Source organism: Phyllopteryx taeniolatus, unplaced genomic scaffold (genome assembly GCF_024500385.1).
Source record: "Phyllopteryx taeniolatus isolate TA_2022b unplaced genomic scaffold, UOR_Ptae_1.2 contig_34, whole genome shotgun sequence".
Lineage (NCBI taxonomy): Eukaryota > Metazoa > Chordata > Actinopteri > Syngnathiformes > Syngnathidae > Phyllopteryx > Phyllopteryx taeniolatus.
The window spans coordinates 70573-96074 of NW_026903272.1; the positions used below are offsets into that span (position 1 = coordinate 70573).

Here is a 25502-nt window from a genome sequence, read left to right on the forward strand (position 1 = left end):
ACGACCCACAGCTTGTGACCATAGGTGAGGGTAGGAACGTAGATGGACCGGTAAACCGAGAGCTTCGCCTTTCGGCTTAGCTCCTTCTTTACCACAACGGATCGATACAAAGTCCGCATCACCGCAGACGCCGCACCGATCCGCCTGTCGATCTCCCGTTCCATTCTTCCCTCACTCGTGAACAAGACCCCAAGATACTTGAACTCCTCCACTTGGGGCAGGATCTCATCCCCGACCCGGAGAGGGCACGCCACCCTTTTCCGACTGAGGACCATGGTCTCAGATTTGGAGGTGCTGATTCTCATCCCACCTGCTTCACACTCACCTGCGAACTGCTCCAGTGAGAGTTGGAGGTCACGGCCTGATGAATTTGAATGATTTTATGATTTTATGGACAGAATTTCTAGGCGCAGCCGAGGCGTAGAGGGGCTCCGGTTTGGTGGCCTCAGTATTGCATCTCTGGTTTTTGCAGATAATGTGGTTCTGTTGGCTTCATCAAGCCATGACCTCCAACTCTCACTATGTAAAGACACTGATTGTTAATGTTCCCTCACAATATTTTTAAACTATGATTTAACCTGGTAAGAAAGAAATGTGCAACATGATCACTTGTACAATATTCCAAAATCACAATGTCCATTACCAGTGAGCTAATTTTAGAACAGGCCTGCAGGCTTTGGGGGCTACCCGGGCCCATGTTGGTGACACCTGGTATACAGTATTTAATCTTTAACTGCATGTGGATTGACAAGTACTTACTATTGTAGATTCCACAGTATCTAACATTTGTACAGTTGATAATTGCGATTGATTTATGATTGATATTACATGACTGTGTTGTATTCTACCAGGTAACCAAGGAGACGAACAACATGACAGTGAAAATGCCATACCAGTGTTTTATAAATGGCACATTTGTGGATGCTGAAAATGGCAAAACCTATGATACCATTAATCCCACTGATGGATCGGTAAGACATCTGAGGTTCTGCGATTCATATCAACAACAAAGCTCGTCCTTCTTTGGATCCGTAGTACATCAAATTAATAATGTTTATGCCGTCATAATTTTTACTAGGTAATCTGTAAGGTGTCTTATGCTTCAGTGGGGGATGTGGACTATGCAGTGAAAGCTGCTAAACAAGCTTTTCATAACGGGCCCTGGGGCAAGATGAACCCAAGAGACAGAGGAAATCTTCTTTATAAGTGAGTAGTGCAAAGAAGATGTGGCTATAGCGCTTTTGCCTCATTTGGTCTTTATCAGTAAACCATGAATGGCATCATCTCGTAAAGTGACACAATGAAACACTCATACGGTACAACCCAAGGAAGTTGGGACGTTGTGTTAAACATACATAAAAAAAGAATGCGATGATTTGCAAATCATTTTCGACCGACATTTCATTGAATACACTACAAAGACAAGATATTTCATGTTCAAACTGATCAAATGTATTGTTTTGAGCAAATAATCATTAACTTAGAATTTGATGGCTGCAACACGTTCCAAAAAAGCTGGGACAGGCTCATGTTTACCACGGTGTTACATCACCTTTTCTTCGAACAACATTCAATCAACGTTTGGGAACTGAGGACGCTAATTGTTGAAGCTTTGTCGGTGGAATTCTTTCACATTCCTTCTTGATTTACAGTTTCAGCTGTTCAACAGTCCGGCGTCTCCGTTGTCGTATTTTACGCTTCATAATGCGCCACACATTTTCAATGGGAGACAGGTCTGGACTGCAGGCAGGCCAGTCTAGTATCCGCACTCTTTTACGACGAAGCCACACTGTTGTAACACGTGCAGAATGTGCTTTGGCATTGTCTTGCTGAAATAAGCAGGGGCGTCCACGAAAAAGACGTTGCTTGGATGGCAGCATATGTTTCTCCAAAACCTGTATCTACCTTTCAGCATTAATGGTGCCTTCACAGATGTGTAAGTTACCCATGCCTGAGGGATCAATGTTGGTTTTCGGCCTTGCCGCTTCCATGCAGTGATTTCTCCAGATTCTCTGAACCTTTTGATGATATTATGGACCGTAGATGATGAAATCCCTCAATTCCTTGCAATTGAGGAACATTGTCCTTCAACTGTTGGACTATTTTCTCACGCACTTGTTGACAAAGAGGAGAACCTCGCCCCATCTTTGCTTGTGAATGACTGAGCAATTCAGGGAAGCTCTTTTTCTACCCAATCATGGCACCCACCTGTTCCCAATTAGCTTGTTCACCTGTGGGATGTTCCAATCAGGTGTTTGATGAGGTCTTTTTTGCCACCTGTCCCAGCTTTTTTGGAACGTGTTGCAGCCATAAAATGCCACGTTAATGATTAGTTGCGAAAAACAATCAAGTGTATCAGTTTGAACATGAAATATCTTGTCTTTGTTGTGTATTCAATTAAATACAGGTTGAACATGATTTGCACATCATTGTATTCTGTTTTGATTTATGTTTAACACAACGTTCCAACTTCATTGGGGTTGTACATTTAAAAACATAAGAACAATGTGACTCCAACTAGTGTACAGGAAACACTTAAGCATCTCTCTATCGTAATATCGTAATGATATTTTTAAAATGATCTCCCAAAATGCAAATTTTGGGAGATCATCCGGTTTTTAAAACGCAATGTTAAAACCTATTTTTATGATCTGGCTTTCAACCCGGCTGAAGACCAGTGTTTTTATTGTTTATCCCAAATTATTTTTATTTCTTAAAGTTTGATTCTTATCTGTGTGGAGCACTTTGTTTCCAGCTGTGGTACTTTATCAATAAAGTTGAGTTGAGTTTATATTTTTCCGAAAGAAGAACAAAATATAACTCAAAGCTTTGTGTTTTTTCGGCTGAACTTGTAGACTTGCAGACCTGATGGAGCAACACCAGGAGGAGCTGGCCACTATTGAGGCAATTGACTCAGGAGCTGTTTACACGCTGGCCCTGAAGACTCACGTGGGCATGTCTATCCAGACATTTCGCTACTTTGCTGGCTGGTGTGACAAGATACAGGTAGAATTATGCTCATCAGCTTTTCCTCGAAGCGGCGCGCTGGTCGACCGGTCGACCCTCCTGCGATTGGGCTGATGACCAGTTCGGGGTGAAACCCGGCACTCGCCCAGAGCTGCCATCTTTGTGGATTTTTTCTTCTTCTTATTTTTAAACATTTGCTCCGGTTTCCTCCCACATTCCAAAAACATGCATAGTCAGTTAATTGTTAACTCTAAATTGCCCGTAGGTTTGAATGTCAGTGCAAGCGGTTGTTTGTTTGGATGTGCCCTGCGCTTGGCTGGCGACCAGTTCAGGGTGTACCCCGCCTCTCACCCAAAGATAGCTGGGACAGGCTCCAGCAAGACCGCGACCCGATTGAGGATCAGCGGTTCGTAAAATGGATGGATGGCTGGACTTACCACGTGACTTTTGACATGCAAAAAACGGATGACTTTACATGACTTTAAACTAAGGGTACCACTTGAGTCGGACTTCAGAGTTGATCCCATATCTGCAGTGAACTATGTGAATGCTCCAACCAAAAAATCCACTGCTGTTTACAGGGCAAGACAGTCCCCATTAACCAGGCCAGGCCCAACCACAACCTCACCTTTACTAAAAAAGAACCAATCGGGTAAGATTGAAGGTGTATCGAAAATATGTTTCTATTTGTATATATTGTTCTTGGTCAGTGATTGGATTTCTCTGGATTTATCAGTGTTTGTGCTATCGTCATCCCTTGGAACTATCCCCTCATGATGTTGGCATGGAAAAGCGCTGCCTGCCTTGCAGCTGGAAACACGCTTGTTCTTAAACCGGCACAGGTGCTCTTACACAGCGGGAACACGACAGTATTATGAATTTTATGCGACGGCATCCCTGGTTCCCTCAAAGGCTTGTTCAAGTACGCCTGGGCCACATATTGTGTCAGTTTAGTTCGTCAAGCGTCTCTCGTGTCTCATATGTACAGGTAACGCCATTGACAGCATTAAAATTTGCCGAGTTGTCTGTGAAAGCCGGTATTCCAAAAGGAGTCATCAACATATTGCCAGGTTCAGGTAATGGACACCTCACAAAAATATTCTTTAATATCATTTGAGTAACTGTTGTGGAATTTTCAATCTTACTGAACGAAGCAAATTGTTCTTTTCTAGGAGGAACGGTTGGACAGCGCTTGGCTGATCACCCAGATATCCGTAAGCTAGGTTTCACTGGTTCAACACCTATTGGCAAACAAATCATGCAAAGGTATGATTTAATGAAGACCTTGCCGCAATTACATTACTGCCACAATGATGCTTGACTATATTACCTTCCCCCTTGAAGCTGTGCACTCAGTAATCTCAAGAAGGTTTCTCTGGAGCTGGGAGGGAAGTCTCCTCTTATCATCTTTAGTGACTGCGACATGGACAAGGCTGTTCGCATGGTAAGAGAATCACTTTTGGCAGGTTTTGCTCTTTTTTTACTAGTCCTCAAACAATGAGTAAAAAACATTGAGATGTACAAATGTGTTTAATCTAATTTCCTTCACCTGAAAATGTATGAGATGAGGTGACCTCTGCTATTTAGCAAATACACCACATTGTACAGTTTGTGGTATATGTATTTATTTGGACTTGTTTTCCCCTGCTGTCTGCAGGCAGGTCGGCATTGCAAAAGAGAATCTGTTTTCAATTGTCTTACCTGGATAAATAAAGGAGACAATGCATGAATACCCCTCCTTGAGCCGTCACCTTATCGTGGTGGAGGGGTTTGTGTGTCCCAATGATCCTAGGAGCTAAGTTGTCTGGGGCTTCACGCCCCTGGCAGGGTCACCCATGGCAAACAGGTCCTAGGTGAGGGACCAGACAAAGCACGGCTCCAAAGACCCCTATGATGAGTAAAATGATTGGATTACGTTTTCCCTTGCCCGGACGCGGGTCACCGGGGCCCCCCTCTGGAGCCAGGCCTGGAGGTGGGCGCTCGAAGGCGGGCGCCCGGTGGCCGGGCCTGCACCCATGGGGCCCGGCCGGGCACAGCCCAGAAGGGTAACGTGGGTCCCCCTTCCCATGGGCTCACCACCTGTGGGAGGGGCCATAGGGGTCGGGTGCAATGCGGGCTGGGCGGTAGCCGAAGGCGGGGACCTTGGCGATCCGATCCCCGGCTACAGAAGCTGACTCTAGGGACGTGGAATGTCACCTCTTTGGCAGGGAAGGAGCCCGAGCTGGTGTGTGAGGTCGAGAAGTTCCGACTAGATATAGTCGGACTCGCCTCCACGCACGGCTTGGGCTCTGGTACCAGTCCTCTCGAGAGGGGTTGGACTCTCTTCCACTCTGGAGTTGCCCACGGTGAGAGGCGCCGAGTGGGTGTGGGTATACTTATTACTCCCCGGCTCGGCGTCTGTACGTTGGGGTTCACCTCGGTGGACGAGAGGGTACCCTCCCTCCGCCTTCGGGTGGGGGGACGGGTCCTGACTGTTGTTTGTGCCTATGCACCAAACACCAGTTCAGAGTACCCACCCTTTTTGGAGTCCTTGGAGGGGGTGCTGGAGAACGCTCCCGCTGGGGACTCCATCGTTCTGCTGGGGGAATTCAATGCTCACGTGGGCAATGACAGTGAGACCTGCAAGGGCGTGATTGGGAGGAACGGCCCCCCCGATCAGAACCCGAGCGGTGTTCTGTTATTGGACTTCTGTGCTCATCACGGATTGTCCAAAACGAACACCATGTTCAAGCATAAGGGTGTCCACACGTGCACTTGGCACCAGGACACCCTTGGTCGCAGTTCAATGATCGACTTTGTGGTTGTGTCATCGGACTTGCGGCCGCATGTCTTGGACACTCTGGTGAAGAGAGGGGCGGAGCTGTCAACTGATCACCACCTGGTGGTGAGTTGGCTCCGATTGTGGGGGAAGATGCCGGTCCGACGTGGCAGGCCCAAACGTATTGTGAGGGTCTGCTGGGAACATCTGGCGGAATCACCTGTCAGAAGGAGTTTCAACTTCCATCTCCGACAGAACTTTGCTCATGTTCCGGGGGAGGCGGGGGACATCGAGTCCGAGTGGACCATGTTCCGCGCCTCCATTGCTGAGGCGGCCGACCGGAGCTGTGGCCGTAAGGTGCCTGTCGTGGCGGCAATACCCATGGTGAAGCTGAAGAAGGAGTCCTATCGGGCGTTTTTGGCCTGTGGGACTCCTGAGGCAGCTGATGGGTACCGGCTGGCCAAGCCGAATGCAGCTTTGGTGGTCGCTGAAGCAAAAACTCGGGCATGGGAGGAGTTCGGTGAGGCCATGGAGAAAGACCTCTGGATGGCTTCGAGGAAATTCTGGTCCACCATCCGGCGTCTCAGGAGGGGAAAGCAGTGCACCAGCAACACTGTGTATAGTGGGGATGGGGCGCTGCTGACCTCGATTCGGGACGTTGTGAGCCGGTGGGGAGAATAGTTCGAAGACCTCCTCAATTCCACCGACACGCCTTACCATGAGGGAGCAGAGTCTGGGTTCTCTGAGGCGGGCTCTCCTATCTCTGGGGTTAAGGTCACCGAGGTGGTTAAAAAGCTCCACGGTGGCAGGGCCCCGGGGGTGGATGAGATTCCTCTGGAGTTCCTCAAGGCTCTGGATGTTGTAGGGTTGTCCTGGTTGACACGCCTCTGCAAGATCGCGTGGACATCGGGGACAGTGCCTGTGGCTTGGCAGACTGGGGTGGTGGTCCCCGGAGGGTGTGTTCCAACTACAGGGGGAATCACACTCCTCAGCCTCCCTGGTAAGGTCTATTCAGGGGTGCTAGAGAGGAGGGTCCGTCGGGAAATTGAATCCCAGATTCAGGAGGAGCAGTGTGGTTTTCGTCTGGCCGTGGAACAGTGGACCAGCTCTACACCCTTGGCAGGGTCCTCGAGGGTGCATGGGAGTTCGCCCAACCAGTCTACATGTGTTTTGTGGATCAGCACCTCCAAATCTGAGACCATGGTCCTCAGTCGGAAAAGGGTGGCGTGCCCTCTCCAGGTCGGGGATGAGATCCTGCCCCAAGTGGAGGAGTTCAAGTATCTTGGGGTCTTGTTCACAAGTGAGTGAAGAATGGAACGGGAGATCGACAGGCGGATCGGTGCAGCGTATGCAGTGATGCGGACTTTGTATCGGTCCGTTGTGGTAAAGAAGGAGCTAAGCCGAAAGGCGAAGCTCTCGATTTACCGGTCGATCTACGTTCCTACCCTCACCTATGGTCACGAGCTGTGGGTCGTGACCGAAAGAACGAGATCCCGGATACAAGCGGCCGAAATGAGTTTCTTCCGCAGGGTGTCCAGGCTCTCCCTTCGAGATAGGGTGAGAAGCTCGGTTATCCGGGAGGATCTCAGAGGAGAGCCGTTGCTCCTTCACATCGAGAGGAGCCAGATGAGGTGGCTTGGGCATCTGATTCGGATGCCTCCTCCCAGTGGGCACGTCCCCAGGGAAGTCTGGGCGCCCTTGCTAAAGCTACTGCCCCCGCGACCCGACCTCGGCTAAGCGGTAGAAGATGGATGGATGGAATACATGAATAAATAAATACACTCCCTCCCTCCCTGAGCTATCATCTTAGCATGCTGGAGATGTTTGGTGTCCCAATGATCCTCGGCGCTAAGTTGTCTGAGGCTCCCCCAATTAGAAGCCGAGCGGATATATAACGAACACTATGTTCAAACATAAGGGTGTCTATACAGAGACTTAGCACCAAGAGACCCCAGGCTGGAGTTTGATATTCAATCTTGTGGTCGTGTCATCGGACCTGCCGCCGCATATCTTGGACACGCGGGTGAAGAAACGGGCGGAGCTGTCCACTGATCAGCACCTGGTGGTGTGTTGGCTCAGGCACGGGAGGAGTTTGGTCGGGCCATGGAAAACGACTTTTTGGTGCACCATCAACACTGTGTACAGTGGGGATGGGGCGCTGCTGACCACAACTCAGGATGAGTAGGTGGGCCGAATACTTTGAATACCAACACGCCTTCCTTTGAGAAAAAAAGAGGTGAGATGGAGGTGGATGAGAGCCGCCTGGAGTTCCTTAAGTCTCTGGATGTTGTAGCGTTTTCATGGTTGACACACTTCTGCACCATATCATGGGCAACGGTGACAGTGCCTCTGGTTTAGCAGACTGGGGTTTAAGAAGGTGGACCGGGGGGTGTATTCTACAGAGAGATCACATACATCAACGTCCCTGGTAAGGTCCATTCGGGGTTGCTGGAGAGTAGGGTCTGCTGGGAAGTAGAACTTAAAATTCTGGAGGAGCAGTGTGGCTTTTATCCTCCCTGTGGAACAGTGGACCAGCTCTACCCCAACGGCAGAGTTCTAAAATGCGCATGGGAGTTCGCCCAACGGGTCTACATGTGCTTTGTAGTCTTGGGTAATGTGTTTGACTGTGTCTCTTGGGGAGCCATGTGGTGGGTGCTCTGGACTATGGGTTACCGGGCCCCTTGATAGGGGTTGTTCGGTTCCTGTACGACCGGTGTCAAAGTTTGGTCTGCATCGCAAGCAGTAAGTCGGATTCGTTTCCAGTGAGGGTTGGGCTCCATAACATCAGCAACCATTTCCTCAGAGCTGGCATATGGATCTTTAAAATTACAAAGACACTTAATATAAGCCCGCCCCCCCCCCCCCCCCCACCCAAAAAAAAAAAACACCAGCAAAATGTATGGAAGGAATGTTTTTTTTTTTTAAGAACCAAAATGGCATTGCAAAGGTTTCCAGTAGGTGGCGATATGTTTTTGGGATGCGGGAGGAAAGCGGAGTGCCCGGAGAAAAGCCAGGCAGGCACGGGGAGGACGTGCAAACTCCACACAGGCGGGGCCCGGGGATCGAACGATTGAGCTTAACATTGAGCTAAAACTTCACTGGAGCAACATTACATCACAATGAATTGGGACAAAATTCACATAAACGTTGTCTCACAGTATCACAAAAACTAATCTTGTGCCTCATTGGGTGGGTAAGGAAAGGAAACAACGTTTTGTAGCATTTAAAAAAAATAATAAATCCACCGGTGCCGTGTGACGTTTTAACTTTTCGTGCTAAAATGCTGAGTTCCGGTCCGTACTTTTCATAATAAAAGGCTACAAGCTTAAAACGGGAAGTCAAGTTAAAACTTGCACATATAAACCATTTGACGTGATAAAACAGTCCCAAATAACGATTGGGTCAGTTGCACACACGTTGCCTTTTAATTCTTTGGTTTGATATTGATACTGGTTATAAAGAACCCCGAGTCAAATGTTCATTTTAGTCTATGCTGCAAGCTGCTAAGAAAAGGGATGTTCATAATTTGGACACCTTTTATTTAAACCATGCAAACATTTTTGACCCAGCCCCCCTAAAGGAATCGGAATTGTGAATCCGTTGGAACCGGAATCGAAAGAAGGAACAGGAATCGGAACCAGAAACGCTCAAATTCAAACGATACGCAACCCTATCGGGCCCTAATAATTCTTAAAAACATTTGACACATCAAAACATAAAAACACAAGTCACTGAGCGATACAAAGTTACCAGGAGGAGGAGGAGGAGGTTCAACTGCTTACAACATACAAAAAACTGAAAATGTGGCCAGTTAACACCTATAGCTGCCAACACTAAAAGACAAGTATGTTATGATGATTTGTGGTTTTATTCTCTCTTAATAGTATAGTAAGTCTTTGATTATGTATTCTGTATTATATTGTATTTTACTGCTTTTTTACATCATGGCTAGGGGACTACAGATGAAAACGAGCCTTCTGGCTCTGGGACAATGTCAATTGTGCAAATGGTGCAGATACTTCTCAAGCACATGAGTGGGCATTATTGGTCAACAACAGATATGCAAGTAGTGCAGGGTGGGCGAGACCACTGCAGCGAGTGCACGAGTAATGTAGAATTGGCCCGACAGAGATGTGACGACAATCTCACGACAAAATTGGCAGCATGTTACAATGGAATTGGAATTGTAAGTTAATGGATATTTGAATTCAACAGCCGTCAACGCCAGTGGATGAGTTAATCATTTGGACCGATATAATAGGTCCCTTGCAGCCCTAATAAAATAATAATAATAATACCGCAATTTATGGTGTATAATGTGCATTCCCCCCCAGAATTTTTTTTATCAAAAGTCAATAATGAAAATGAAAAAAACCGTTCACATTTTCTAAAAGTTATGAAAAAGCTGTACACTTTCATTCCAATATGCCACTGCCACCCAGAAGCTTTGAGAAAGGTGTACACGTTCATTCCAATATGCCACTGCCACCTAGACGTTTTATAAAAGGTGTAGCTTACACTTTCATCTCTAATTTTGCCCAATTCAACCCCTGAAAATCCATCCATCCATTTTCTGAGCCGCTTCTCCTCGCTAGGGTCGCGGGCGTGCTGGGGCCTATCGCAGCTATCATCGGGCAGGAGGCGGGGTACGCCCTGAACTGGTTGCCAGCCGGGCCCTACAGAAACAGTGTTTGCTTGTGGTGCTGAAAGGACTTCATATCCACTGCCAAAACAACAATAGAAATATCTGCAACTTCCCGCAAGGTGTTTTCTCAAGTTACAAGTGGGCTGAAATTTCCTAGTTTGGGCAGTCACAATGTAAGAGCTGCATGACAAAGCTATTGTTTTTTTTGCAGTGTAAAACACAACACATAACATTCTTGTAGACTGTGCGTTCCAAGTGTGTAAGTAACTCCCGCGATCAAACACATGCGAGGATTTTGAGTCTGAACTAGGCATCAAAGGACATGACATCTGTCTATCAAACGCCGTGATAGTGGACCAATATGTTTTACATATTTAAATTTCGGGGAAAATGAACGAAATCCAATTGAAGATTATCATGCGAACCAGATTAAAAAGACATCAAAGATAATCACAGTTAAATAGCAAAACAATGATGAAAGGGTACCTTTAAAATTATCCCGAGGTCACCCATGACCCTGAATATGTTAAGTGACAAGACGGACGGATGGATGGACGGAAATTTGAGGGTCGTGCCCTCAATACGTGCCAAAAAGTCGTCTTTTTCCTGTTTTGTCTAGATGGAAAAGTCAAATGAGGGCTCAGAAATATTAAATTGTCATTTGAATTTTTGCGGCGCGAGTTAATGAATCTGAGGGTTTCTAAATTCATCTGTAAATGTTTGAATCTTTTCATCCTAGGGTATGAGCTCTGTGTATTTCAACAAAGGGGAAAACTGCATTGCTGCTGGGCGTCTTTTTGTGGAGGAGTCAATTCATGATGAATTCATCGGCCGTGTGGTGAGTTTTATAATGTTGCAAAACAGTTATCTATGTGCTTGAAGCAACTTCTGTTACCCCCCACCACCTCCGTAATGACTGCAACATTTGCGGTGTTGTGACTGACCCGAGGAGGAACTGCTTTTTTTCCCTTCTTCAAAATATAACGTGAACGTTATTGACCTCATCTGTCAGCCTATCCATCACCACTGCAAACAGGAAATGGTTCAGGGATGATTCCTGATGCGGTCCCACCTCCACCTTAAACTCCTTTGTCACAGCACACCTCACCGATGTTCTGCTGCCCTCATACATCCATCCATCCATTTTCAACACCGCTTATCCTGGTTAGGGTCGCGGGGCGCTGGAGCCTATCCCAGCTGACTTCGAAAAGGCCGACTACAGCCTGAACTGGTCGCCAGTCAGTCGCAGGGCACTGCATGTATAGACATGGACAACCATTCGCACTCACATTCACACCGTCACTGAGTGTGAACTGAACCCACGCTGCCCGCACTAAAGTCTGGCGAGTGTACCACTACACCATCAGTGACCTCCCTCACACATGTCCTGTATTATCCTGACATACTTCTCTACCACTCCAGACTTCCGCATGCAGTTCCACAGTTCCTCTCTGGGTACTCTGTCATCGGCTTTCTCTAGATCTACAAAGACACAATGTAGCTCCTTCTGACCTTCTCTGTACTTTTCCATCCACATCCTCAAGGCAAATAATGCATCTGTGGTACTCTTTCTAGGCATGAAACCATACTGTTGCTCGCAAATACTCACTTCTGTCCTGAGTCTAGCCTCCACTACTCTTTCCCATAACTTCATTGTGGTGGCTCATCAACTTTATTCCTCTATAGTTGCCACAGCTCTGCACATCACCTTTGTTCTTAAAAATGGGCACCAGTACACTTTTCCTCCATTCCTCAGGCATCTTCTCACGCACTAGAATTCTATTGAACAAGCTGGTCAAAAACTCCACAGCCACCTCTCCTAGATGCTTCCATACCTCCACAGGAATGTCATCCGGACCAACTGCCTCTCCATTTTTCATCCTCTTTATGCCTATCTAACTTCCCCCTTACTAATCATTGCCACTTCCTGGTCCACCACACTTGCCTCTTCTACTCTCCCTTCTTTCTCATTTTCCTCATTCATCAACTCCTCGAAGTATTCTTTCCATCTGTCCAGCACACTACTGGCACCAGTCAACATATTTTCATCTCTATCCTTAACCACCCTAACATGCTGCACATCTTTCCCATCTCTATCCCTCTGTCTGGCCAGCCTGTATAGATCCTTTTCTCCTTCTTTAGTGTCCAACCTGCCATACATGTCATCATATCATCATATGTCTCTTGTTTGGCCTTTGCCACCTCTACCTTTGCCCTGTGTCGCATCTCAATGTATTCCTTTCTCCTCTCCTCAGTCCTCTCGGTGTCCCACTTCTTCTTAGCTAACCTTTTTCCTTGTATGATTTCCTGTACTTTGAGGTTCCACCACCATGTCTCCTTCTCCCCTTTCCTGCCAGAAGATACACCAACTACCGAAAAGCCGCACAACACTCGTTCTGTCTCAGCTTCCACCACATGGTTCTCTGCTCTGCCTTTGTCTTCCTCATCTTCCTCCCCACCACCAGAGTCATCTTACACACCACCATCCTATGCTGTCGAGCCACACTCTCCCCTACCACTACCTTACAGTCGCTAACCTCCTTCAGATAACATCGTCTGCACAAAATGTAATCCACCTGCGTGCTTCTACCTCCGCTCTTGTGTTCACTACAGCCATTTCCATCCTTTTTGCAAAGTTCCTTTCCTGGATGCCGTACTTACCCCTGACTTCTTCATCACCCCTGTTTCCTTCACCAACATGTCCATTACAGTCTGCACCAATCACGACTCTCTCTCTGTCTGTGATGCTCAGAACTACTTCGTCGAGCTCCTTCCAGAATTTCTCTTTCACCTCTAGGTCACACCCTACCTGTGGGGCATAGCCACTAATCACGTTTTACATCAACACCCTCAATTTCAAGTTTCAGCCTCATCACTCGATCTGATTCTCTTTTCACCTTCTTAGCCAACCCTTCTTTTTAAAAAAAAAACCAACTCAATTTCTCTTCCCATCTACACCATGGTCAAATAATTTCAACCCTGCCCCTAAACTTCTCGCCTTACTGCCTTTCCACCTGGTCTCCTGGACACACAATATAGCAACCTTTCTCCTAATCATCATGTCAACCAACATTGTTAACCCGGGCCACGACCGATCCGGTATGGAATTCTTTGGATGAAAGCTCATATTTGTTTGGCAAAGTTTTACGCCGGATGCCCTTCCTGACGCAACCCTCTGCATTTATCCGGGCTTGGGACCGGCCTACAGTTTGCACTGGCATGTGCCCCCCATCGCGCTCCATTAAACTATTGTCTATGCGTAAACTATCCAATTCAATCTATCAGCAATATTATTTGTTCGCAAAATAGTGCAGAATTTTAATTGACTTTTGAGATCTGATGAATCTGCTTTTGATAGATTTTTCTTTACCTAAGGTTAAAAAGAGAATTGAGAAAGAAGAATTCATCCAGAGACACAGATATTTTTGACGATGGCATGTCGAAATCTAATATACTTTGATTCAATAATAATAATCCATTAAAATAACAAATATCGAAGCAATACTTTATCAATGATTACAGTTATAAAGTCATGATTATGTTGTACAGTTGAACAGTATGCGGAATAGTATACTGCAATAACTGTCCTGCGTTAATGTCCTGCGAATTTCTATAGGTTGGCAGCTCTCGCGGCTAGTCTCCAACTTATTAGCCACGAGCGGGCTCGTGGACCGGAGGACTGGCTTTGGGTCCGCCCAATAATTCACAACCTGTCTCCACGTGTCGCGTGTAGATCTACACAACAGAGAAACTTAATAGAAAGTAAACTGTTTATTACATTCTCTACTCCGCGAGCGAGTGACCTAACGAGCTAAGGAGCTCGCTTGACCGTGGTGGGGTCGTCCCAATGGACAGTGCCTCACGCAGAGTTCGTGTGTGGGTTCCCACATAACATAGACAGGGGACTAATAACTCTTTCTTAACCATAACCATAGCTAGTAGCTAACTACAAAAACTTGAGCACACAGTGTACGAGTGAACGTACATGATTGTCAGGTGAAGGCCTGTCTCGAGCGCCTTCAGGACAGTCTTGCAGCTAAAGGGCAGCCCTTATTTTCATGATTTTCGAGCCCTATTTTACATGCTGAATTGTCTTTTATTCATTCTACTTTGGAAGGTTTTTTTTTTAAAAAACACTCTTCTCAGTGATGTGTAAACATTTTTTGGGTCACTTTAGTGGATCTTTAAAGTTTCTATTCCTTCCTAAGGTAAAAGAGTTAAAGAAGCTGAAGATTGGAGACCCGCTGGATCGATCCACAGACCATGGTCCACAGAACCATAAAACACACTTGGACAAGCTGCTGGAGTACTGTGATGTTGGAATAAAGGAAGGGGCCACATTGGTGTACGGCGGCAAACAAGTGGACCGGCCAGGTAAAACGGAAACAAATACCCACGATACCCTCAACCGTCACGAAAGCAAGAGAACAGTCTGTCTCCGTTAGGGTCAATCCATGTATCGATTGAATATATTATAAACAGAAATCTTAGGTTTTACGCAAAACATCTGAAGGCAGTACCTTTAATCCCTGGCAGTGATTTTATTCGGCCTATTTAGACTCCCTTAAGTGATTGACGCAGTTGTCTTGTCGAGAAAGTGAATGTTAATAGGTCTGCAATTCGAATATGAATAGTTTTGTATTATACAGGTAAAGAATATTCGAGCTCTTATTGTGACTACTTTAAGGGAGTGGAGTACGTAATCTGCCTTTAAAAGATTTGCTTGCTAGTTGCGGAACATCTTTAAGCAACCCAATATTGACTGGATCTCAGACAGAAGTAGGCGATTTTGAAAACGAAACTGCCGAAGTTCGAAACAACCCCTGAAGCTGAACATGCACGGTCCAAATTAAGCCTGTTCCTCGCCCAAATTCAATTCAGCCAAATTAGTACTTTAAAATTAGGTCGTGTTGGATCTTGTTATTCAGTGTATAGGAACAAGGAGCGATGGCATCAACATCAATCATGGCATGAAGAATGTTCCTACAGTTCCTCCTTTTAAAAAAATTATCAAATTGCGAACCCCTAACCACGTAGGCCCTTCCTTTATTTGAGGAGATAGGAACAGAGTGGACAAAAATACCATATTTTCTATTGGTGGTTTACATGCTTTATGCTTCAGTCATTTAATTGAAAAAAGCGTGGCAAGAGAGGAAAAAAAAATTGACTGTGGCCATCTTTGACGACCAACATGAATCAAATGAAAAAAATATTATTTCAAATGAGCCATCCAAGAAGCCACTGCACCAAAAGAAACTAAGAATTATTCTTTTCTGTGCTCTCTAATTGTGTATTTGTTACAAAGAAGTGTATTATTATTATTTTTTTTAATCTTTTACTCTGTTTGTGGGTAGGCATAAGATCAGGATCAGATTTTGATGGTACAATAACCTTGAGCAAAAATACCGCAATATCACGGTATTTCAATTACCACTCTAAAGTGTATTATTTTGAAAATTTGGGGTAAATAAAAACTTTGTTTCCATAGAACACAATACATTTGCGTCAGGAAGGGCATCCGGCTTAAAACTTTGCCAAACAAATATGAGCGTTCATCCAAAGAATTCCATACCGGATCGGTCGTGGCCCGGGTTAACGACGTCCGCCACCGGCGCCGTCAACCTGCGGGGCGCCGGTGGAAATTCAGCTACTGTGGGTCGAAGTCGAAGAAGAAGAAGAGGTGGAAAGCGGGTTCTTCGGCAGAAAGAGAAGAGGAAAGCACAGAGCCTAGAACTGAATGTGGGGACTTTGAATGTTGGGACTATGACAGGAAAATCTCGGGAGTTGGTTGACATGAGGATGAGGAGAAAGGTCGATATATTGTGTGTCCAGGAGAGGGCGTTATGTGTAATGTGATTAGTGGCGATGCCCCACAGGTAGGATGTGACCTAGAGGTGAAAGAGAAATTCTGGAAGGAGCGAGACGAAGTAGTTCTGAGCATCCCGGACAGAGAGAGAGTCGTAATTGGTGCAGATTGTCATGGACATGTTGGTGAAGGTAATAGGGGTGATGAAGAAGTGATGGGTAAGTACGGCATCCAGGAAAGGAACTTGGAGGGACAGATGGTGGTAGACTTTGCAACAAGGATGCAAATGGCTGTAGTGAACACTTTTTTCCAGAAGAGGCACGAACATAGGGTGACCTACAAGAGCAGGTGGATTACATCTTGTGCAGACGATGTCATCTGAAGGAGGTTACCGACTGTAAGGTAGTGGTAGGGGAGAGTGTGGCTAGACATCATAGGATGGTGGTGTGTAAAAGGACTGGTGGTGGGGAGGAAGATTAGGAAGACAAAGGCAGAGAAGAGAACCATGTGGTGGAAGCTGAGACAGGACAAGCGTTGTGCGGCTTTTTGGGAAGAGTTGAGACAGGCTCTTGGTGGACAGGAGGAGCTTCCAGAAGACTGGACCACTGCAGCCAAGGTGATAAGAGAGGCAGGCATGAGAGTACTTGGTGTATCTTCTGGCAGGAAAGGAGAGAAGGAGACTTGGTGGTGGAACCTCACAGTACAGGAAATCATACAAGGAAAAAGGTTAGCTAAGAAGAAGTGGGACACTGAGAGGACTGAGGAGAGGCGAAAGGAATACATAGAGATGCGACACAGGGCAAAGGTAGAGGTGGCAAAGGCATATGATGACATGTATGGCAGGTTGGACACTAAAGAAGGAGAAAAGGATCTATACAGGCTGGCCAGACAGAGGGATAGAGATGGGAAGGATGTGCAGCAGGTTAGGGTGATTAAGGATAGAGATGGAAATATGTTGACTGGCGCCAGTAGCGTGCTGGACAGATGGAAAGAATACTTTGAGGAGTTGATGAATGAGGAAAATGAGAGAGAAGGGAGAGTAGAAGAGGCAAGTGTGGTGGACCAGGAAGTGGCAATGATTAGTAAGGGGGAAGTTAGATAGGCATAAAGAGGATGAAAAATGGAAAGGAAGTTGGTCCTGATGACATTCCTGTGGAGGTATGGAAGCATTTCGGAGAGGTGGCTGTGGAGTTTTTGACCGGCTTGTTCAATAGAATTCTAGCGCGTGAGAAGATGCCTGTGGAATGGAGGAAAAGTGTCCTGGTGCTCATTTTTAAGAACAAGGGTGATGTGCAGAGCTGTGGGAACTGTAGAGGAATAAAGTGGATGAGCCACACAATGAAGTTATGGGAAAGAGTAGTGGAGGCTAGACTCAGGACAGAAGTGAGTATTTGCGAGCAACAGTATGGTTTCATGCCTAGAAAGAGTACCACAGATGCATTATTTGCCTTGAGGATGTGGATGGAAAAGTCCAGAGAAGGTCAGAAGGAGCTACATTGTGTCTTTGTAGATCTAGAGAAAGCCTATGACAGAGTACCGAGAGAGGAACTGTGGTACTGCATGCGGAAGTCTGGAGTGGCAGAGAAGTATGTCAGGATAATACAGGACATGTACGAGGGCAGCAGAACAGCGGTGAGGTGTGCTGTAGGTGTGACAGAGGAATTGAAGGCGGAGGTGGGACTGCATCAGGGATCAGCCCTGAGCCCCTTCCTGTTTGCAGTGGTCATGGATAGCCTGACAGATGAGGTTAGACTGGAATCCCTTTGGACCATGATGTTTGCAGATGACATTGTGATCTGCAGTGAAAGCAGGGAGCAGGTGGAGGAACAGTTCGAAAGATGGAGGCATGCACTGGAAAGAAGAGGAATGAAGATTAGCCAAAGTAAGACAGAATCTATGTGCATGAATGAGAGGGGTGGTGGGGGGAGAGTGAGGCTACAGGGAGAAGAGATAGCAAGGGTGGAGGACTTTAGATACTTGGGGTCAACCGTCCGGAGCAATGGTGAGTGTGGTCAGGAAGTGAAGAAACGGGTCCAAGCAGGTTGGAACGGGTGGAGGAAGGTGTCAGGTGTGTTATGTGACAGAAGAGTCTCTGCTAGGATGAAGGGCAAAGTTTATAAAACAGTGGTGAGGCCAGCCATGATGGACGGATTCGAGACAGTGGCACTGAAGAGACAACAGGAAGCAGAGCTGGAGGTGGCGGAAATGAAAATGTTGAGGTTCGCTCTCGGAGTGACCGGGTTGGATAAAATTAGAAATGAGCTCATCAGAGGGACGGCCGAGGTTCGATGTTTTGGAGACAAAGTTCGAGAGAGCAGACTTCAATGGTTTGGACACGTCCAGAGGAGAAATAGTCAGTATATTGGTTGAAGGATGATGAGGATGGAGCTGCCAGGCAAGAGAGCGAGAGGAAGACCAAAGAGAAGGTTGATGGATGTCGTGAGGGAAGACATGAGGGCAGTTGGTGTTGGAGAGGAGGAGGCAGGAGCCAGGAGATAGGCTTACAGGGAAAAGGATGGCGCGCTGTGGCGACCCCTAACGGGAGAAGCCCAAAGGAAAAGAAGAAGAAGTACACTGAAGCGGTGATCGAAACCTTGACTTTTCAAAAAAGGAATAGCTTCAACACGGTCATCGGCCCATGCCTATTTGTGGCTTGACCTATTGGATGAAGGATGGATTGACAAGCCTGTTTGAAAGACCACATGGGCGTCGAAAAACAAGTCGCAGCCATATAAAAAAATTCCAAATCTCCTCTCGAATTTTTGCGACTGTGCATGCTATTTTGACTTTTGCCTTTGACAAAAGCATCACAGCAGACGACCTGGTCGGGCCAGGCTCACTGGCGCAGAACTTATGGAACGTTCAGCAAATACAAGTCAGAATGAGCAAAAAGAAAATGACACTTTGAAGAAGCAGGACCATCTGGGAAAGCGGTGCAAGAGCTACAGATCTCATTTGTCATTTGAACTCTCCTACTGAGTTTCAGAACTGCCATATCACTTTCTTCAAGATTCAAAGAAAACAAAAAGATTGTGATCGGAGACCATTCATCCACCCATCCGCTATAGTGCTTATCCTCATTTGGGTCGCGAGTGTGCTGGAGCCAACGCCTGATGACTTTGGCCAAGAATACATCATGGACTGGTCAACGGCCAATTGCAGGGCACATATAGGACACAAGGGACGACATGCAAAGTCCACACAGAAGGGCCGAAGCCTGGATTCGAAACCACGACCTCAGAATTGTGCTTAACCGGTCGTTCGCCACACCGCCCTCATGAGAGTCAGATGGCAAAACAGAAAGAAGCTTGGGCTTTTATTGAGCTGACAAGCTTCATAGAGCGCACGGCTCGCTATACCTTGAATTCGGAAGGAAACAAGAACAAAGTGTGCGCTTCAAAGAACAAACACTCCACTCGGACAGCACAGGGCAGTCGTACAAACGTTTCATGGGCCAATCAAAGTGACTCATTTTGGGGGGGGGGAAAACAGCTGCCCGAGTGTTTACAAACACGGAAAAAACAACAGCTTTGTCATGCCGCAATATTTCAGCCCACTTCTAACTTGAGAAAGCACCTTGCGATTGTTTCCATTGTTGTGTTGACGGGGCATACAGCGACATTAGCCCTATTTTATGGTCATAAATCACGTGCTGTAATCTCTCCCTCTCCCTTTCTCTCTCTCTCTCTCTCTCTAACCCGCGCTCACATACACACACACACACTCAAACACACCATCAATGTGTGTGGACTCCCACATATTATTACTTTTATTTTCATTTGACGTTCATGCTGATTGTATTTATTTATTTATTTTAAATCAGAACTTCGGAGTTACTCGTGTAGTTTTTTTCACTGAGTACTTTCTTACGCTTATGTAAATGTTCGGCGGACTACTTTTGACTTTTACTTGAGTCGTATTATTCTCAAGTAACAGTACTCTATTACTTTACCCACCTCTGGTGATTATCATCCATCCGTCCGTCCGTCCGTCTACCTCCATTTATCGGAGGTTAGCTTGTGTGCTAAAGCAGGGAATCCTTCAGGTGTTTTATTTTTTTTTCCCCAAATGTAAGACAGGGTTTTCCAGTATGTTCTTTTTGGTCAGCAGTGGCTTTCGTCTTGAAACATTTGACTCAGTCGCTTCCTTATTGTTGAGCCATGAACTCTGAACAGAATTAAGGCGAGGGAGGCCTGCAGCTCTTTAGATGTTGTCCTGGGTTCCTTTGTGACCTCCTGGATGAGTCCTCGCCGTGCTCTCCGTGTCATTTTTGTTCTATGGGTGCAATAGAACTGCTCTGTTTTTCTAAAATATAGCTTTATTTGAACTCATTTTTTCCGACAGGTTTTTTCATGGAGCCCACTGTGTTCACTGATGTGGAGGACCACATGTTCCTTGCCAAAGAGGAGTCCTTTGGGCCTGTCATGGTTGTGTCCAAATTTAAAGATGGGTTAGTAATCAAAACAGTATATTTTTTTTTGTGTTATTTTGTACATTTTGGGGTGAAAAAAAACCCCCATGATTGTATATTCTCACAAATTATAGGGATGTGGAAGGAGTGCTGCAGCGAGCCAATGACACCGAGTATGGCTTGGCTTCAGGTGTGTTTACCCGTGACATAAACAAAGCCATGTATGTGAGCGAACACTTGGAGGCTGGAACAGTATTCATTAACACCTACAACAAGACCGATGTGGCGTCACCTTTCGGAGGATTCAAGCAGTCTGGCTTTGGCAAAGACCTCGGTAAGTTGTTGACTAATTAGTAGTTTCAGCTTTGTCTGTCCCATCCATCTGCCAAACTCCTTGATTCAAGATATCAAATAAACTACATTTTTGAATGGATCTCAAGATTCAAATTAACCTTGATGGTTGCGTTCCTTAACCGAAGAGCATTGACGTCCGTATTATTGGGTGGCTTTTGTTTTGAAGGTGGCTTTCGCCGCGAGTTGGCGACCTATTACCGTAATGCCCACGTTGAACAAAATTAGGGCCGGCTGGCTTGACTGCGACTTCACGAGCGGAGGCTGGCTTGACCGCAGTCGAAAACGTGCGGACAGAATGGAAGCTGTACTACCTCAAGCGTCGCATTCAGCACAGCATGAACTGGACCTAGAGAGAATGGTGTTGCTGACCTCCGAACACAACGGAGTTACAGCTTTGTTGAAGCGACAAATATCACACCTAACTGAACAACACTGTGGGGCTCATCGGGAGGACCTGGGCATTGATGATGCGTGATGTGGAAACTCCTCTTCTTCGAACGGTTTATTCCATTTTCTGTCTCTCTAGTATAGAGAGGGGAAACTTGGAAGACCTGGCAAAGATTCTCGATGAGGATAGATTGTCATTCAGGCCTCTAAACGAAGTGTGATGGCCGTCTAGGCACCAAGCTGTGAATGCTGTCTTGAGGAGCTACTCTGTGCTGAGAGAATCCAGTGATAACGGAGATCCAGTGGCAAAATACTGTTCCAAAAACTGACCGATGATCCAATGTTCAAAGTTACTCTCTTTGCTCTGGGAGATGTTTCGGATGAGCTAGCACAGCTCTGTCTTTCTTTTCAAAGACAACCTGACTGTGATGGAAGGGCACTGCTTCGCAAGAGCAAAGATTGAGAAGTCGCATTCCCGATACTTGACAGATGAAAAGGATGTTCGGCGGAGTGACCGTGTCAAAGAGGCGATGAGGGCCTCGTCAGCCGATGGCAGAAATATCAGTGAGATGACTCGTTTTATTGGTAAGCTCTGTGATCACTTGGAAGCTCGATTTCCAGAGGATGAATTCAAGGAGTGGTCTGCATTTGATATTGAAGCATTGGGCTCAGAGATCAGTTTTGAGTCTGGAACCGCAGATGTAGCCACATTGGCAAAGAAGTGTGAGGCCATTCTTCATCGCCCACAGGCCATTAAGAGGGAAAATGGTGAATTCAACTCCATAATGAGGCAAGAACTTAAACAAGGGTCAATCACCACATTCTCAGATGTGGTGGCTGCAACACTAGCTAAAACATCTCTCGGCTGGTGGATATTTGCGCGACATTTCAAGCATCCGGTGCAGATTGCGAAAGAAGCTTTAGTTTAAGGAATTCGCATCGAAACAGCGTCCAGAAACCGTCTTGCGGCAGATCATTTGGATCAACACCTGGACAACGTGTACAAACACTGGGGAGACAAGAGACACAGACGGAAATCTCATTGTGAATTTAAAAAATATGGAAATAAATTTGGAAGCGGGCTTTCAAATTTATAGTTCATAGTTTATAGTTGGCTTGGTTTGGTTAGCATCCATCCATCCATCCATCCATTTTCTGAGCCGCTTCTCAGCCTATCCCAGCTATCCTCGGGCAGGAGGCGGGGTTACACCCTGAACCGGTTGCCAGCCGATCGCAGGGCACATACAAACAAACAACCATTCGCACTCACATTTTAGAGTCGTCAATTAACCTAGCGCGCATGTTTTTGGGTTGTGGGAGGAAAGCGGAGTGCCCGGAGAAAAGCCACGCAGGCACGGGGAGAACACGCAAACTCCACACATGAGTGCGCTTTTCTCTTTGTGTTTTGTGTGGTCCCTAGACCCTGGTAAGTTTTAAGTTAAAAGTGGGAGAACTAGTGAACAGTATAGAATGCAGTGTTTTTACACAGATGTAATTTCTGAATATTACTCCGCGGCGGATGAATATGGGAGCGCATTGGTTCCGGTTGCGCCTGTGCACTCGGAACCTGCTTGGATACGTCACAGGAGTTGACGAGACCAGAAAAAACACTTACGCCGCTTCTGCTGTGAAGAAGTAACTTTGAGTCATATTTGTTGCGCTGGTCTTTTGTATTTTGGCGTCGAGGTGCTCCCGGTCGTGGCTCTGGTTGCGGTCCCGGCGGAACCGCGAGGCACACGTAACATCGGCGACAAGAGTTGATCCTCTAGTACGTCTTGCATTCATTAGGAAACGCAGCTACAATTATTAGTAGTAGTTTACGGATGTTGATGGATTAAGCGACGGAGCAATGCTAGGGATTATGTCACAACACAGAATGAACCAACTTCAAATTCAAATATGGCCAATAAAAACAGAAAAATATTGTACTTCATATTTTCCTGGAGGATGCATTTGGGATTAGCCTTTGACATTGGGAATAGTGAAAAATGAAGTGAAACAGACAATGATTTGAGTCCATTCTTTTCCAGAACGACAGTGCTTAGAGGATGAGGAGGATGCTATTCATGTGGCACAGCTTGAAGCGGGCATCGGGTGCAGGCGGGGATGGGCGAGGCCTAAACAAAAAAAGCAAAGCAATGAGGCAAATTTCATTTTGATCTTAAATTTGTACATCAATCCCATTAACCTATTAAAATGTCTCATCTGTCTTAGATATTAAGGAAGATTTCACACACTCGTAACACAATCGTGTCAGGTCCTGTACTTAGATTATGTCAGAAGGTCTGGGCCTGACGTTGCCACCCAACAGTCTGACAAGCGGCCAGAAAACCCTGAATGTCGACAGTAGGGAGCAGGGTGCAGCTATTGCCATTCTAGTCTGACAAAGATCAACAAAAACCCCAGTTGAAAACGTTTATGGTGAACTACGTACAAGCTAAGCAAAAGCAAAGGCGGAGGAGTCTATCAAAAGGAGTACCCATATCCTGTACGTAAAGTCCTGATCCTTCAAGATGGAATCGGAGAAGGTTCATTCGAGACGAATCCAAACACCCTGGCATCTTGGCGAAGGACTGTATATGTCAGAACTCATCCTACATAACATCCACAAGGAAATAGGTCACAGTTGCACGTAAACGTGTTCTTTCCCAAGCTGGGTCTATTATAATGGTCCTCAAGGTCAGTGCAACAGAGAGGCAAAGAGTCCTATCCAAGCTGCTGACTACATGGAGCACATTCTTCTGCTGGTTGGTTACCTTAAGTTTGATCCTGCGGCGGCTGGCGCCAATCCTAACCGCTTCGCCTTGGTTGTCCCGAGTGACCCTTTCATGACTGTGGAGACACTGGGTCCTACTGTGTTTAGTTTTCAGTTAGGAAGGTTAGATTCTGCGGAGGTTTTTTTGACGTGCGCATGTTTTTTGTTTTGTTTTGTCCAACCTTACGTTGAAGTCCAGTGGAACATTGAAACCACATCACCTGTGCTGAGCAGTTGTAGCAGAACAACCTAAAGTAGTTGAGAAACTAAATGGAGTTACGAAAGGAACGTTTAAAAGCCAGCTCTCAAAATAGGAATGTTGAATCTCAGTTCACGAAGGCCCCCGCTGTTCACAAAACGATTGCTTCCGTTCACAACATGCGAACAGTCAACCCTAACCCTCTGAATTGTGCTTTCTCTCCCACATTCACATATGGGTTCATATCTTTTTGGTTTTTGCTCTAAATTAGCATTCAATATGGCTACCAAGAAGGTGATACGTGTAAGTGAGTTAGGAAGTCCTCGAAAGTATTGCGGTTCCGGCAGCATTCGGCGAGATCTGGTGGTCGGGCTGTCTAGTTCTTGATTTTACAGTAAATGCAACAGGTGTTTTGTTATTATTAAAACGATTGTTTCAAGTTGATGAAATTCCAACGCAAAGAATTTCCGTGATTGATTTTTAATATAATATGGTCTCTTTATCATTCGCAGGAGAAGATGCGCTCATGGAATACCTCAAGACCAAAGCAGTGACTGTGGAATATTGAGACACTTTTCAACAAAATGTCAAGCATAACTTGATAGGAAGGAACTTAAAGCGCCAATGAGACAGCTACCACAATTCAGAATATTTTTGGGGGGTTTCTTTTTTAGTGACGCATTTTATGAAAACCCTTTTATGAGGCTAAATGTTGTTTTTTTTGACTCACGACCCTGATATGATTTTTTTTTTAATCTCCAATTTGGATTATTTGTCTTGAATTTATGAGGTTTGTGTGCATGAGGATTAGCAAACTGACAGGTGAACTTGAGGTGTATGCTGCCACGTTAGCGTTCCAATAAACAGTTATGACCAAATAAGGCTTCATTGTGATCTTTTCGACGGCCGACTCGTCAGCGCAGTTCTGAGGACCGGGGTTCAAATCCCGGCCCCGTCTGTATGTTCTCCCCGTGCCTGCGTGGCTTTTCTCCGGGCACTCCGCTTTCCTCCCACATCCCAAAAACATGCGTGCTAGGTTAATTGAAGACTCTAAATTGCCCGTAGGTGTGAATGTGAGTGCGAATGGTTGTTTGTTTCTATATGCCCTGCTGATTGGCCGGCGACCAGTTCAGGGTGGACCCCGCCTCTCGCCCGAAGATTGCTGGGATAGGCCCCGGCCCGCCTGCGGCCCTCGTGAGGACAAGCGGTTCAGAGGATGG

The 25502-nt window shown here is 46.1% G+C and overlaps 1 protein-coding gene across 1 annotated transcript; it reads left to right on the forward strand.

Annotated features, from left to right (window-relative positions):
* The first annotated feature begins 258 nt into the window (after window positions 1-258).
* Window positions 259-25163, forward strand: LOC133473676 (mitochondrial 10-formyltetrahydrofolate dehydrogenase-like). Its single transcript, XM_061765286.1, has 14 exons — window positions 259-291; window positions 852-971; window positions 1079-1206; window positions 2856-3006; window positions 3549-3619; window positions 3704-3809; window positions 3956-4043; window positions 4140-4233; window positions 4312-4411; window positions 11110-11208; window positions 14579-14744; window positions 20521-20626; window positions 20722-20921; window positions 24795-25163. The coding sequence occupies exons 1-14, from the start codon at window positions 274-276 to the stop codon at window positions 24848-24850; spliced, it is 1503 nt and encodes a 500-aa protein (XP_061621270.1). The 5' UTR covers window positions 259-273; the 3' UTR covers window positions 24851-25163.
* Window positions 25164-25502: the final 339 nt, after the last annotated feature.